A 14019-nucleotide genomic window follows, 5' to 3' on the forward strand; every position below is an offset into this window, starting at 1 on the left:
ATTCATGAATCAGGGGAGATGCAGATGAAGACCCTGTGAATATTTTAGGGCGGAAGCCCAGTAAACAAGTGCAGATAACATTAGCATAAACATAACGTTCAGTGAAAGGCTGAAACGGGAGAGTCACAGAGGAAAATCACATTTTGTGATTGAAGATGTGTTGATTGGACCACTGAGTGAGAATATCATGAAGATAGAGCAGCCGCTGCTTCGCTAGTCTGGAAGTAAAATGCTGTGAGGCAGCATCCTGAGGGCCGTGAAAGTGTATAAACAGTCTTAGATCACAGCAATAAAACAGAAACACACCAACACAGGCAGGAAATTAATCCAGCCTGCTCTGTTATCTCGAGAAGCCAGTAACCTCTCTCTGCTCCTGCCTCTCTGACACTTTCTACACCAGGTATCGTTTGCATTTTTATTAGTTTTTCTTCGACACTTCCTTCTATTTTAACTTGGTTCATTCACATATATGCTTTTACTATTTCTTTTCCATATGGGAAGTGTTTGTTGTTTTGCTCTCTCTCTCTCTTGCCTGTCTGCCTGGGCGGGGCTCAGATTGGGCTCCCGCCCTTGGCCTACGCACCTGCAGCTGATCACCGGTGATTTGCAGTTGATCTCTGGCTCTTCTTAAGGCAGGGGCTCTGAGCTACTTGTCGCTGGAATATTGAGTAACTCTCGTTAGTATTGCCCGTCTCTATAGTGATTCTGTTGTTCCCGTGCTTGCCTTGGCTTAATCCTCATCTCTGTAAATAGGTTTATCTGGATCTGCCCTCATTCGTGACCCCTGGACCCCGTGCGTGAGAGTGGAGCTGCTTGTGTGGAGATTGTGTGGACAAGGAGTGGAGCGAGTATGAAGGCGTGTGTTTCCCTAACCTGTTGACCCCCGGGACCCTGGTGTTTCCCCCCCTTCACGTATATATAGCGCACCAGTGTGATTAATAAAGAACTGTTTGAAGCGTGCTTTCTCAGTCTGCGCCTGAGTCCATTCCACCGCCGTGACACAGACTACATTTTGTTTTTGACTTTCTGACTTGTGTTGTTGTGAGGCTTGTCTTTTGTGTCAGCTCTTCTGCGTCCTCCTCACGTGATTAGCTGCATACTGTGTATATCTAAGTGCCTGGTCTGTGTGTATTTCTGTTAGGTTGAAATTGTTAAATGTTGTCATTGTGTTACTTAAATTTGTAAATCGTGGTTCAAACTGTATGATTAAAGACATTTATTATAGGGACACATCCTATGTGAGGGTTCTGTTTTCTTATTTAGTAAACTTCCTGCCTTTATGACCCTTTTGGTGAGCAGGAGGTCACACAAACACAGACACACACACTCACATGCACATGAATACACATACACAGACGCACTTACATACACATACACACTCAATGCCTTAGGGTTTATGATGCACCATAGGCGGGTTTTACAATGGGTGTTTGTGTAAACTGTGTGTCACAGAAATAAAAGGCTGCTGTGGGGTGATGGTTCTTCAAAGTGGTCTGACACCGAGGGCAGAAGGGCTGCTCTGAGATCCTTCCCTTGCTATAGCATGTGAAAAACCGGTTAAGCTGTTCATCTTGCTTCGTTAACGGGAATAAGTCTCTAAACCAGCGGGCCTGTGGAAGCGCAGACCCAGCAATTTCCTTTTCCTCTATCAGATTACCTTAATAGGTCTGTGAAGTCTATGAGGTCTATACACAGCCCAACAGAGCTCGGCTTTCTTTGTGCTAGCTGGGTTAAAAGAAACCCTCAAAACTCTGTCAGAGATAATATGTCTCACAAGTAATTGGTGTATCACACCAGCGGTCATCACTTTCTTTCCTAAACCAGGCTTTTTGCTTCATATTCTGTGCATGCTCACATAAAAGGGACATTTCACGAGTCATATAACTCCTCTTCCACACAAAATGATCTCCTTTATCATGTCACCTGCCCCAGTCAGAGATGTTAATAAAGGAAAATAATCCAACGGTGACATAAAAAGACTATAAAAAACATAGCAGTAAAACGCTAAATTAACTCAAGTATAACTCAGGTTTATTATTTTAACATTGAGTAAATTTTTGATCCTGCTGTTTATTCTGAGAGCTGAATACTTTAAATGTCAAAGTTTACTGTCTCATAGTCTAATGAAGGAGAAGTGGAAATTGTTTTAGTTTGTCAGCAAATCAAAGTGAAAGTAATTTTATTGATTGAACAGGTGTTCCCGGCCTGTGTTCTGTGTTCTAGTAGCTGCAATTTCAGCAATGTGAAAGCAACTTGGAGCAGACTAGAATTAAGTTTATTACAATAAAGACATTTATGCTTTTTCTGCATCAACAACTAATTCTAGAATTCTAGAGATATTACAATGCACAGTTTGTACTGCTCTTTACCGATGGTTTCATTTGCAATGTTAGTAAAGCTTAAGAATTTGCACATATAAAACATAGTCACCCAGCACTCGAAAGATGCTCTAAATAAAAAATTTATAGATTTGATTTAGTTAAAAGATTTAATAAAAATAAAGATAAATTACCATGATGATTTAGCCAGGTAAAAAACAGCCATTGAAAACTTAGATTATAAACTCGACATATCTTGCCAACCTAGCCAGAATCCTCTGGTTTGTTATGCAATTTGTTATATGAATAGATTAACTACCTATGTACCAAATCTTGAATTAACAAATAAAATTGGAATTTTTATCTGTTCTTCCAAGTTGTGCATTTCAGTCCTCTTTAGGATGTCACAGTTTGCAGGATTATTGGACACTGGGATTAAATATTGATATAGTCATAGTTTTTGCTAATCTTTAAGGATCTTTAGGGATTTTTTTGTTTTTATTTTAGCTTCTACAGTTATCTTAGACTTTGGTTTTTCCTTGTTTTTCAGTAAAATATATGTCTGTAGGTTGTAAGATCTGAACCACATAAAAACATGCATACACGCAAGCCATACCTACCCACATCATGAATGAAGCGTTCAATCTTAGACTGCATGCCCCAGTATCTGAACTCTACTTTGCACAGCTTGTAGGCACACATGACAGAACTCTGACCCAGGTTCTGGCCAATTTCCTCAATCCAGTCCTCTGACAATGGACCCCGTTTAGTCTTGACTGACTGATACAGCTTAGGGTCTTCTTCCACGAGGTACTCATGAGGAGGTATGTAGTCCTTGACGATGTCTATGGGGTCTACAAGGGAAACAAAGACATAATGAATTGCTAAACTGAGGCAGATTCAAGCAGCAGGTATGTCTCAATGTCCTCACTCACCTCAAGAAAAGAATGTGATTTTATGTGTGTGTCTTTTATGTAATCAGTCCCTGCCGGGATCGTGTCTGGAGCTGACTGCACATTTTCCCTGCACCCCAGTGAATTTTAGTATGCGGAGGCTCAACACAAGCTCTTACACTCCACAGCCTACATACCCTCTGCACCACACTGTCAGCGCTTTCATTGCAAATAACTCTGTGTAAATTCGATTTCTGATCCTGCTTATGAGGAGACGACGACCAGGCAGTTGATCCCAGAGGCACAATTTTAGCGTAATGGTGCAGAGAGAGTGAGTTTTTAAGTGTGCATGACGATAAACTTACCAATAGTCCTCTGTCTTTTCTCAGCAGAGGACATATTGAAGACATCCACTTGATTTCCAGTATCTGGTTTATAATAAGTCTCAATGTCTATAGAAAATTTCTCAACAAAGGGACAGGTATACCTGAGGAAAGAAAAAGAAATTGTTGCTTTGGATGGAAAAGCAATATGAGCAGCTGGGTCTCCAGAAGTAGAGCCAGTTATCTACAAGATGGGGGGTTGATGGCTCAATCCCTCTAGGGGAACTATGCTCCCCTAGTTTACATATCAAAGTACCCTTGGGCAAGATGCCAAGCCCTGAATTGACCTCGAAGTATCCATCAGAGTGTGAGTGTCAGTGTGTAAGAATGTTTATTAAGTGCTTAGATGCAGAAAAGAGCAGTTTATATAAAGCAGTATTAGTAGTGCAAGTGTATATGACAGGGTGAATGAGCCTTGTAGTAAGAAAACGCTTTGAGCACAAAATCACTGCTATTGAAAGTAATAATCCTAATTTCCAATTCAAAATCATATGAAGTGTGAATGCAGTGTCACAATCTAGGATTGTCAGAGGCAATAGTGAAAAGCTGCTCTGGCATCTTCACATGGTTGAAACAATACAAGAACCAGTGTTTGGGTTCTTTGCTAGAAGTCATTGGTGGTATCATGCATCAGTTAACAGGATCCTTCATCCCAAGTCAATATTAGATCTCATGACCCCCCCAATGATGCATAGGCAATTAGATATCTTCAAGTGAAAGTCAACAGAAACCAAGCACAACAATTCACTGAATATCCCATGCTCAGCATCCTTTCAAGAAATTGCAATGGGCTGCATTTTAACAGCCTGGTCCTAAGACAGGGACCTCCAGGGTGGAAATGGTTAAAGTTACTAGTAAGTGCATCTCCTTTAAAATGTAGCTGAGCATCAGCAGAAAAAAGCCTAAGCTGAAGTAAAGTGCAGCACCTGTAAGCAGAGCTCATGTAAAATGCTGCAAATCAGCATCAGTTGTAAAGTAAAAAGTGGTGCCAATAAAATTCCCTTAACACTTGATGGGCTTAGAAAGCAGTTGGAGTGGCTGGTTCCAACACATTAAGTCATCAGGATGATATTCAAAGTTGGCAGCAAATGAATATGTGGTCATGCAGCTGAAGTTGTTGTATTTAAAAAAAAGAAAAAAGAAAGAAAGAACACACTGCCATCAGCAGATAATAATAAAAAGAACATAATAAAAACCATTAACAACATTTTATCTCTGAAAGGTCAGCATTTCTACTTCAGATAAAGCCAACCTCATGTAACGTACGCTTAAGCATTAAGAGGGAGCAACTGTTTTACAAGAGGCACAGGGGGACAGTTTTATAATGTGTTCCCCGGAAATAAAATTCCATCACTTTATTTTCTGTATCTGTGGTTCCCTCACCGGGTTCGCGTATAGGGGTAAGCATTCCAAGACTCCTCTTCCACTCGAAGGGCAGCTTGAGGCAGAATGGCACAAAACCAGGATGGGATGTGTTTGCCGATGTGATAGACCTTGTGAGTGTACTGACCCGAGCCGCCAGGGCCGTCCTCATATGGTTTGTTCTCCAGGATCTCCACCCCACTGCCCTCACCACAACTTTCTTGTCTGCTCTTTTTCTGCAAGACAGCAAATATGAAGAGGTCTAAAGTATAAAGCTGTTGAGATTAATCAAGATGCAAATAGTATGTGTAAAAGAACTCAATATACAGCCACAATGGTGTTCACGTTAGAGTATTACATTAGTATCACATACACACATTATATTAATAATAATAATGTAGCATCAGCTAATTTTACATGTATTTGCATGTTATACTCTACTGGACTCCAAAAGTGTTGGATCACATCAAAACCCAAGATATTTATTCGTAAGCCTGGAATTCAGAAATATTTCAAAACACAAGAGATGAAATGCAAAAAGAACTTCAGACAATTAAAACAAATTTTCTCAGTGACCATAATTCCTTAGTACAAAAGGTCAGATTCCCTCAAGTTATATTTTTGTCTATATAAGCAGTGTTCAGACGAAGCTCAGGTAGAAGCTCACATACAGTTAGGTCCATAATTTGTTGAACAAGGACACAGTTTGTCTCTGTACACCACCTCAGCAGTATCCCTCAGTATTGGTCTCTGAGGAGATGTAGTATCTTTAAAGCATTTTTCAGTCGGAGGAAAAATATCCAACACTGGAAATATACTGCAGTAACAGAAAGAGATTTCCACCTGCCTGAACATGTTGAACATTATGACAATGGCTATCATCACTGACATTACAAGAATTCATTTGTTACACGTTACAGTTCTGTTTCCTCTTTATTAGGGGTGTGATTGTACACTTTAGATCCTGCCTCCAACATACAAAACCTACATGACTTCACTTCCACTTTCCCATGCTGTAAAACTCAGTGCTGACATCATTGCTGTAGTCCAATCATCTTTCTGCCTCCCTTCACTCTGAGTGAACTCAGCCCACCTTCAATCAGTCTCCTCTCTGCATATTTTAAATCACACCACTCATCTTTCATTCTCCCTTGCAGACTCCTTCGTGCAACCCAACTCCCCCTCATCTCTGCCTTACGCAAGTCACTTCATCCAAGTTTTCAACGTATCCTGTCCTAATTCATTTTATTCTACTGTGATGGGTCATCGGCATCTAATCGCCAAATACCATAACTTAAAATCATCATGAATTATGTTTAGTTCTCTCTATTGATCTCTCCTCAGTGAAATAAGACATATCCCAAAAGAGCACCTTTGTTAACTAAGAGTGGTGTAATTTCAAAAAACACTTTTTTCTTTGTTAATTTCAATGAATTGCTTAAATAAGCATGTCTCTTTGAAAATAACTCTGTTCCTTCATATTCTATAAAGAGCCAAGAGTGTTTCTTATCATTAATATCCTGTCAACTATGGTATGTTTTTAGGGGACTAATAAATTGAAATAACAGATCACTTGCAAAAACTGGTATCACAAGCTTTTTATACTGCTGAATGATAAAGGTCCTTAAATTGTACTTTTCCTGGCTCAGACCTTGGTTTTGATTAATGAACAACTTGCAGCTGGGACTGGTGTCCACACACTCGCTTCTTTCTATAAACTTCCAATTAAACCCCTGCTAGCCTTACGCAGCACTCCTGTCTGTCACTGCCCAACCTTGTGATTACATCACAGAGCTGGATGATGCAGCAGAGCCGATGTGATGAGGTGGAAAGAAAAAGCTGCCACATGGAACAAGAAAGGTCTGCCTCTCCATTATATAAGACACCAGTTTTCTCTACTTCGCCCACCCTATTCCTCTACTGTTCAGAGTTTTCCATCTTCTTTGGCTTTGAACAACACCTCTGTTTGATGTTACACTGTGAAGAGTTATGTTAACAGCAGATTCAGTTTGCGTATTTTGAGTAGATCTTGCTTTAAATGCAGCATTTTGCAGATTTTCCTCAGGTTAGGAGGATCGTCCTCATTAGGAGGAACTTTCAGGTGTTTTATGAAGTCTCAGTCCTAGCTCATCACTGAAAGAGGAAAGCTGAGTCAGCGTGATCTAGTCTGAGCAGATTATCTGATCTGATGCCTTATGCTAAATGGGAATATTAGTAGGATAGTCTTCGACCTGTTCTACATGATAATAGGTTTGTAGAAAATATTGTTTTAGGGCAAAAAACTGAATAAAAACTCATTGGTTACCGGGTGATTGCACAAATTTCTTTTCACATTTAGTGAATGATTTCAAGTAGCTGCAAAAAGCAACTGGTCACCCAGAAGTTGAGCGTGCAACACAACACCTCTGGCCAACTACTTTTGATCAGAAGGCGATTTCACAGGTCACTTAGTGGGAAGCAAAATATTTGTTACCAAAAAAGTCAGTTCATTACAAATTAAGGTTTGGATTTCAATGGAATATCCTGAAATACCAACCAAAACAATACATTTCTGATTGTATTTTTTATGCATCTATATAATAACAATCTGAGAAGTGCATAACAGTAGATCATACAGTAATATTTTGAATCTGTTATCAACCTCGCATCTTTTCATCTAATCCAGACTAAATGAGACAGACATAGGGGAGGTAAAATCAGCATGGAACTTCCCCCAATAAAAGGCAGCAGATGGTTCAGCCACATAGATCCCACCGAGTGTTGTATTAATCCTGCTGCTCTACAGACAACTGGTCTGGAATTACAGTTTCCGTTTATAAAGAGCCTACATCTCCTTACAAGGCTCTCCTTTTGTACACATCCACCTTTATGTGGCTTATTAAATATATGAAAACCCTCCAGGATCTGATAATAGAAGCTCAGTTACCTACATAAGAATCACAATCTACCAGGGTGGAAAGTGAACTTAAAATTTTAACATCTGCCAGCCACTGGCAGGCAAATGTTCACATTCACACAGTAAAGGATTGTTTGGTGTTTAAAACCACTTTTATATTTTACCATCCTTTGGCTTGTGACTGGAGCTAATTTCCAAAATGACTGCAGTGATTACATGAGAGATATCCATATTACTGGATTTAGTTCTTTAGTTTTTCAGAGGGTCAGCGACTTTCATATAATTAACCTGCCATGCTTGGTTGAATATTTCAGACATAATAACACTGGTACAAAACTGTAGCTGGGCAGACTCATATTGGAACAGAAAACATTGAAATTGGAGTCTTGAAAAAAAAAGAAAAAGAAAACTTATTACCGCCAGCTAATAACTATCCAAGTCAGCACTGACACCATGGGTGCGGTGCATACATGTGTCATATAAACAATAGTCTATAATACTGGAAAATAAAAGAACTTTCCAAAAGAATATGTGATAATATGTTTATCTTTTTATACGTCTATATGTCTATAAGGACACTGATAAAGGGCATGGCTGCTATAATACACAGGTGTGCCAACAAAGGGAACAACAGTATCGCTGATTTGTATCTGCTAAGCCTGATCTTTGCTAATTCTAGTCACTGAAATGGACATGTTGATGTGTTTGTGGCGATAGCACCTTTTGGAGCACAAATAGAATGTTTTGCTGTGTGGCACAGCTAGAAAAAGACAGCTGCAGTTCAGTTTTGTTGAGTGAAATTCGATGATTTTATTTGTCTGATACTAATGCACCATTACCAATCTGTTTCTCTTTGTTGGACCCACATAGATTGTGGATGGAGATGCAACCCAAACTTCCTGCTAAGTCATCTGCTCTTTTGCTCTCTGTTATCTGGCTCCAAAAGTTAACATGGCAACAGTAAGAGCACTGATATTTCAAAATTCAGATTCCAGAAACCCCTGGTTGATGGTTATGTCCATGTTTGTTGTATGTGTATGACACCACAGTGTCAACCTGGGGCTTTTAGGGCAATATGAAGATCTGGGGTCTGAGGGTTGCCCATGCACTTTTAGCGGCAGTGATATACTAGTGATGTAAGAGTTAATTATCAGGTGTTACATTGTTCATGCAAACTGGGTATTTCTGGCTACAGCTTTTGCATCTTCCTACTCATTCAGAATGAATGACTGCACTGGCATTGTCTTGTGATTTTTGAAACATGATTGAAAAATGATTGAAAAGGCATTTCATTCCTGCCACTGTAATATGCTGCAGGTCGAGGAACGCACAACATGAATACAAATCATCATGATCATTACTAACGGCAAGAGTGGGGTGTTCAGGGTCAAGAAGGAGAGCTCAGATTGCAAAATGAGCTCTCTCTACTGAAGACTTTAGGGAGGTAATATCAGTACTGAAGGTCAGAGGAGGCAAACAGCTGGAAAATTGTAATAATCTAGCAGGTAATGTAATTTAGGTGAGGTGCTAAGAGCCTCAAATTACCATCCTTCTGTCTGCATACCTTCTGGGAAGTGAGCACACAGGATCTGTATTAATAACACTCATCTTCAATCCCAGAGCAGAAAAGAGGTACAGTGTAGAATATACAGGGTGCTCTGTGAATCTTTATTAACCCTTTAAGACCTACCATAGAACCAAGTCCGCCAGAGCTTATAGTATATTTTTACATGCTGTGGAGCCATTTTTTGGAGCATTTCAAGTTGCTATACATCAATACAACCATTATAGCCCAAATTTTAATAATATATCTGCATTAAGTGCATAGTAATTACATAAATTGTAAAAAAGTGCAATAAACTACGAAAAATGTAAAATCGTTTTTGTTTTTTTAACATATATTTCTAGTTAGAGAAATTTAAGAGGCTTATCCCTCAAAACTGTAAATACAAAAAAGTTGCACAAACTAGTTTCCCACCACAGGAAATTTATTTTAAGTGTCTTCATAGTTTTATTTTTGAGATACACCAATTTTCATATACTGCAGGAAAAACGAAAAAATATATTATAGTGCAAATTTGCAAAATAACAGCATATGCATCAAAATAAAATATTTCCAGCAGTGCAATGTGAGTCCTCGGCATCCCAGAAACGACACAGAAAGTCATAAAGTCAAACATAACTTTTAAAAACACAAGTATAGGCTCATAAGGCCACAATGGTAAAAAAAACTACATTTCCGCAAAATGACATCACTTCCGGTTTCGGGCAGGTCATGACGGACATGCGACAGTTCACGCTGATGGACGTAGGAAGTGTTATGAACAGCTGATCGGATCGGCAAAGTGTGTTTCTGGAATATTATGTTTTTGTTGCTGCAAGTGCTTTTTATGCAGTTTTTGCAAAGCCATATGTGGAAGGAAACTGTGACCTAGGACAAGCTGATGTGCATAAGATGTAAGTACAACTCCTCCGGTTTCATATGCAAAAAAAATTATTGCGCTAGCTTACTTGGTTGCAGTGCTACCGGGATTTGAAAATAGTTACACAAAATGGAGCGTGTCCACTCCGACCGGCTTTAAAGGGTTAAAACATAGGTAATCCTGGGGAATGTTGAGCCTGACAGAAAGTTCACAACAGGACTTCTCTAAACAATGGGTAGCTGGGGCCATCTTTAAGATACAGTTTATGCACAGAAAAATATGAATGGTTTTTACTTAAACTGACTGTGGCTATGTCCACACGTACCCGGGTATTTTTGCAAACGCAGATTTTTCTATGCGTTTGCACCTTTCGTCCACACGTAAACGGCGTTTTTGGTCACTGAAAACGGAGATTTTTAAAAACTCCAGCCAGGGTGGATATTTTCTAAAACTCAGTTTTTGCATTTACGTGTGGACGAGAAAAACGGAGAAAACGCAGCGTCAAAGATGTGTGCCTTTTTTGACGTCACAGTGTGCGCCACGTTATTGTTTCGGTGAAATGAATTTCTACAATACTGTTACTGTTAATTGTAGTCTCTGCAGTGTTTAAATGCTTACATATACACACAGTTACTGTCCCTCCACACATACCACTCGGTTCTGCTTCTATGCCCCAGCTTTGTTTACTTTTTCCCACCGAGGCTTCTAGACTTCTGATTGGCCAACATTTCTACACGGTTAGGAATATAGCACCACTTGCTGCTTTGGCATGTTCCTAGCAGCGTTTTCCTTCATTTCTGCCTGAAGGAAACGGTTTCCAAGGCCTAATCCGTGGATCGACTTCCTTCGAGGCGTGGACGTCTATCAGCAGAGAATGTACCTTCACCTATCAGCAGAGAATGTCCCTTAGTCTGTAACACAGTCAAATATATTCTCAAGCAATATTCAAGCATGCCATTCAGCGTGTTAGTACGAGCTCGGGAGCAGCTTGGGAGAACAAGAAAACAGAGACTGCTTTAGATTGTCTTCCCAAAGTGACTCAACTTTATTCACAAGTACAACAGTTTATATAGAGGGTAAAATTCATGAGACAGCAGATTATCAGTTTAAACCAGTACAGACCAAGATAAGGCAGCGTCTTCCTGCCCTTGGGTGAAGAAGCATCCTTTGTGTAGTTTATTAGTTCAGCTACAATTGTGATTATCTCAGCGACATATTTTCAAGGCACAAAACAAAGAGTTCTTTCATTAGTGAAATCTGAAACAAACCATTTGGCCTTCAACAGGCGTCTAAAAGATTAAGAAACTAATGTAGCTGAGGGAGTGATCTCTGTGGTATTTCAACCTTGTACCAGCCTGTGATTCTCACACATCAATTCTTGGGTCAAAGAGAAAAATAACTAAAACAAAGGGGCCTTATTGAATGACAGAGTTTTCCTGCATAATGTCACTATAAAACAATATCCAGTAAATGCTACCATGGTACTAAAATACCTAACACTGCCTTTATGTGTGGACGGGATTATTTTTTAAAACGAAAACAGAAAATCTCCGTTTTCAAAAATACCCGTGTACGTGTGGACGTAGCCTGTGATTAAGTGTCTGAAAAGCCAAATTAATGGCTTTGTCAGTGGTGATTGAACTACTGAGTCTCTACAGTTGCTATTGATGGAGTTTGACACCATTAGATTACATTAATTAGATTGCATCTAATTAGCAGTTAATACGTGAAAACTTAATAAGTGAAAACTCAGAATTTGAATGCATTTCATTTGTCAGCTTTAAAATTCAAAAATTTGTATAGTTTACTAAGCTTGGCTCTGCAAAAAAATTAAAAACAATTTTATTGTTTTATTAGCAATAATATCTGATTCTAAAACAGGACACCTACACTCTACTTAGAGACCTCATATCATTTATGTATAGACTAAGCCTATGTTTGAATTCTGTTTTTATTTTTAATCTTTATTATCAAACCCTTAAAAATCCTTATTTTACCCCTCTGTGAACTAAACTACCAGACTAACGACTGTCCTTTTTATAATAGTGTTGCATTTGACTGTTATATTTTTATGTTTCTTATAGATTTTTAATCATGTTGTAGGTGGCACTCATATGGGGATCATTTTCTGTGGAAGAAAAATCATATTACCCATGAAACAATCCTTTTAGATTGGGACTGCCAACACCACCTCTTTCATGTGCGCGCAAGAAAACCCTGGGTTAATTTACCGAATTAATAACCAGCTTAACTTGACTGCTTATCCTGATTGTCAACATTAGGGTAAGTGAATACAGCTAACAAAAAGATACCCTGGATATGTTGAGCTGGCTAGTACAGGGCCAAATATATTTCTGTTACCCCACTTCAGAGTTCAGTTTTATAGTTTTATCTTCAGAGTTGAAGATAACTCTCTTTCTAAAACCCACTCAGGTTTAACAAACTCAGAGTTGTTAGCTGAAGCCCTGCACTGCTGTATTGGACTACATCCCCCTTTCAGCCCTTGCTGAATAACACAACCCACAGACATGAGTGTAGACATGCTGAGTAAATAGAAAAAGGACAAGCTCCAGGTCTCCTTGGAGATCTTACATGACCGTTTAACAGTCATGTCTGCTTACTTCTCAAATATTGTTTCTAATAACAGTCACAGGCCTCAATTGCTCTTTAGTATTTTTAATTCTGTCTTGGTGAGAAGCGGTGTAATGTTGATCAGGTTGTGGAAAAATTTTCTACTTTCAGATTTTCATCACATCTGGCTGGTAATTCCAAATTGCCCATAGGTGTGAATGTGAGAGTGAATGCTAGTCTGTATCTCTGTGTTTGCCCTGCAACAGACTGCCAACCTGTCCAAGGTGTACCCTGCCTCTCGCCCTATAGCAGGTGGGATAGGCTCAAGTTCTTCCTCCAGTGTGACATCACTTTAGATTATTGCATTTTATGGTCTGCATTTACTTTATTTTATTTGATCTTATTTTATTTATTGTCTTTTAATCTGGTGTGTTGGATTCTATTTTACTGGATTTTAAAACTTTTACTTGGCTATATATTTTCATTTAAAACACTTTGTTGAACTTTGTTATTCTAAATGCACTATATAAATACATTTGTGTTATATAAATAAATTTGACCTTGACTTTATCTGTATGTCCAGTTTGAGAACTGCTGCTAGCTTATGCAGACACTCGGACGACTCCCTCTGTGAATTGTAATAACCCAGCTTTGCTGAGGGTCGTGAGTCTGCCAGGCTGAAGTGTCCCTGAATAATTTATGTGACAACACAAGGTTAGCATAAACCAGGGGTAGCTAACTCCTCCCCTCAGCTCTTGGTGCCTTAGTAGAACCTCATGCATCAAACATTATGAGTGGCTGCTCAAAGGCTTCACACATCTCCTACCTTGGTCATTTTTCAAATCCAGTGCGTCAATCTGACACTGGCCACAAACAAAAGGTTACTGTCAGCTTGCTGCTGAAGTAAAACAAAAATGCAATGGAAAATCCACCAACAAGTAGAAAAAACTGTAATAATCTCCTGTGGACAGATCATGGTCCCCAGAGGACAAAGCCCAGGGGTTGATAATTTCCTGTAGATAGTTTTTAATGACCTCTAATTAACAAAAGTGAGGGATGATATGTGAGATGGCTTCTAGAGAAACTGACACTGGCACTGACACAAACCCAGACAATCATTCGATATTCAAAAACTGCTACATATGTATTTTCTATATTCTGCAGCTGCAGTCC

General features: G+C 39.2%; 1 protein-coding gene across 1 annotated transcript in view; it reads right to left on the reverse strand.

The window, feature by feature from the left end:
- pitpnm2 (phosphatidylinositol transfer protein, membrane-associated 2) overlaps nucleotides 1-14019 on the reverse strand; it is a 62409-nt gene that overhangs the window by 23947 nt on the left and 24443 nt on the right. Inside the window, exons 4-6 of the mRNA XM_085414496.1 lie at nucleotides 4978-5192; nucleotides 3577-3698; nucleotides 2939-3172 (exon numbers count right to left, since the gene is read on the reverse strand). Of these exons, the coding sequence (XP_085270622.1) occupies nucleotides 2939-3172; nucleotides 3577-3698; nucleotides 4978-5192 (571 nt within the window). The remainder of the gene's footprint in view (nucleotides 1-2938; nucleotides 3173-3576; nucleotides 3699-4977; nucleotides 5193-14019) is intronic.

The sequence above is a fragment of the Rhamphochromis longiceps genome, linkage group LG7 (genome assembly GCF_057381845.1).
Source record: "Rhamphochromis longiceps isolate RC_006_pf linkage group LG7, R_longiceps_female_GT1.1, whole genome shotgun sequence".
Taxonomy (NCBI): domain Eukaryota; kingdom Metazoa; phylum Chordata; class Actinopteri; order Cichliformes; family Cichlidae; genus Rhamphochromis; species Rhamphochromis longiceps.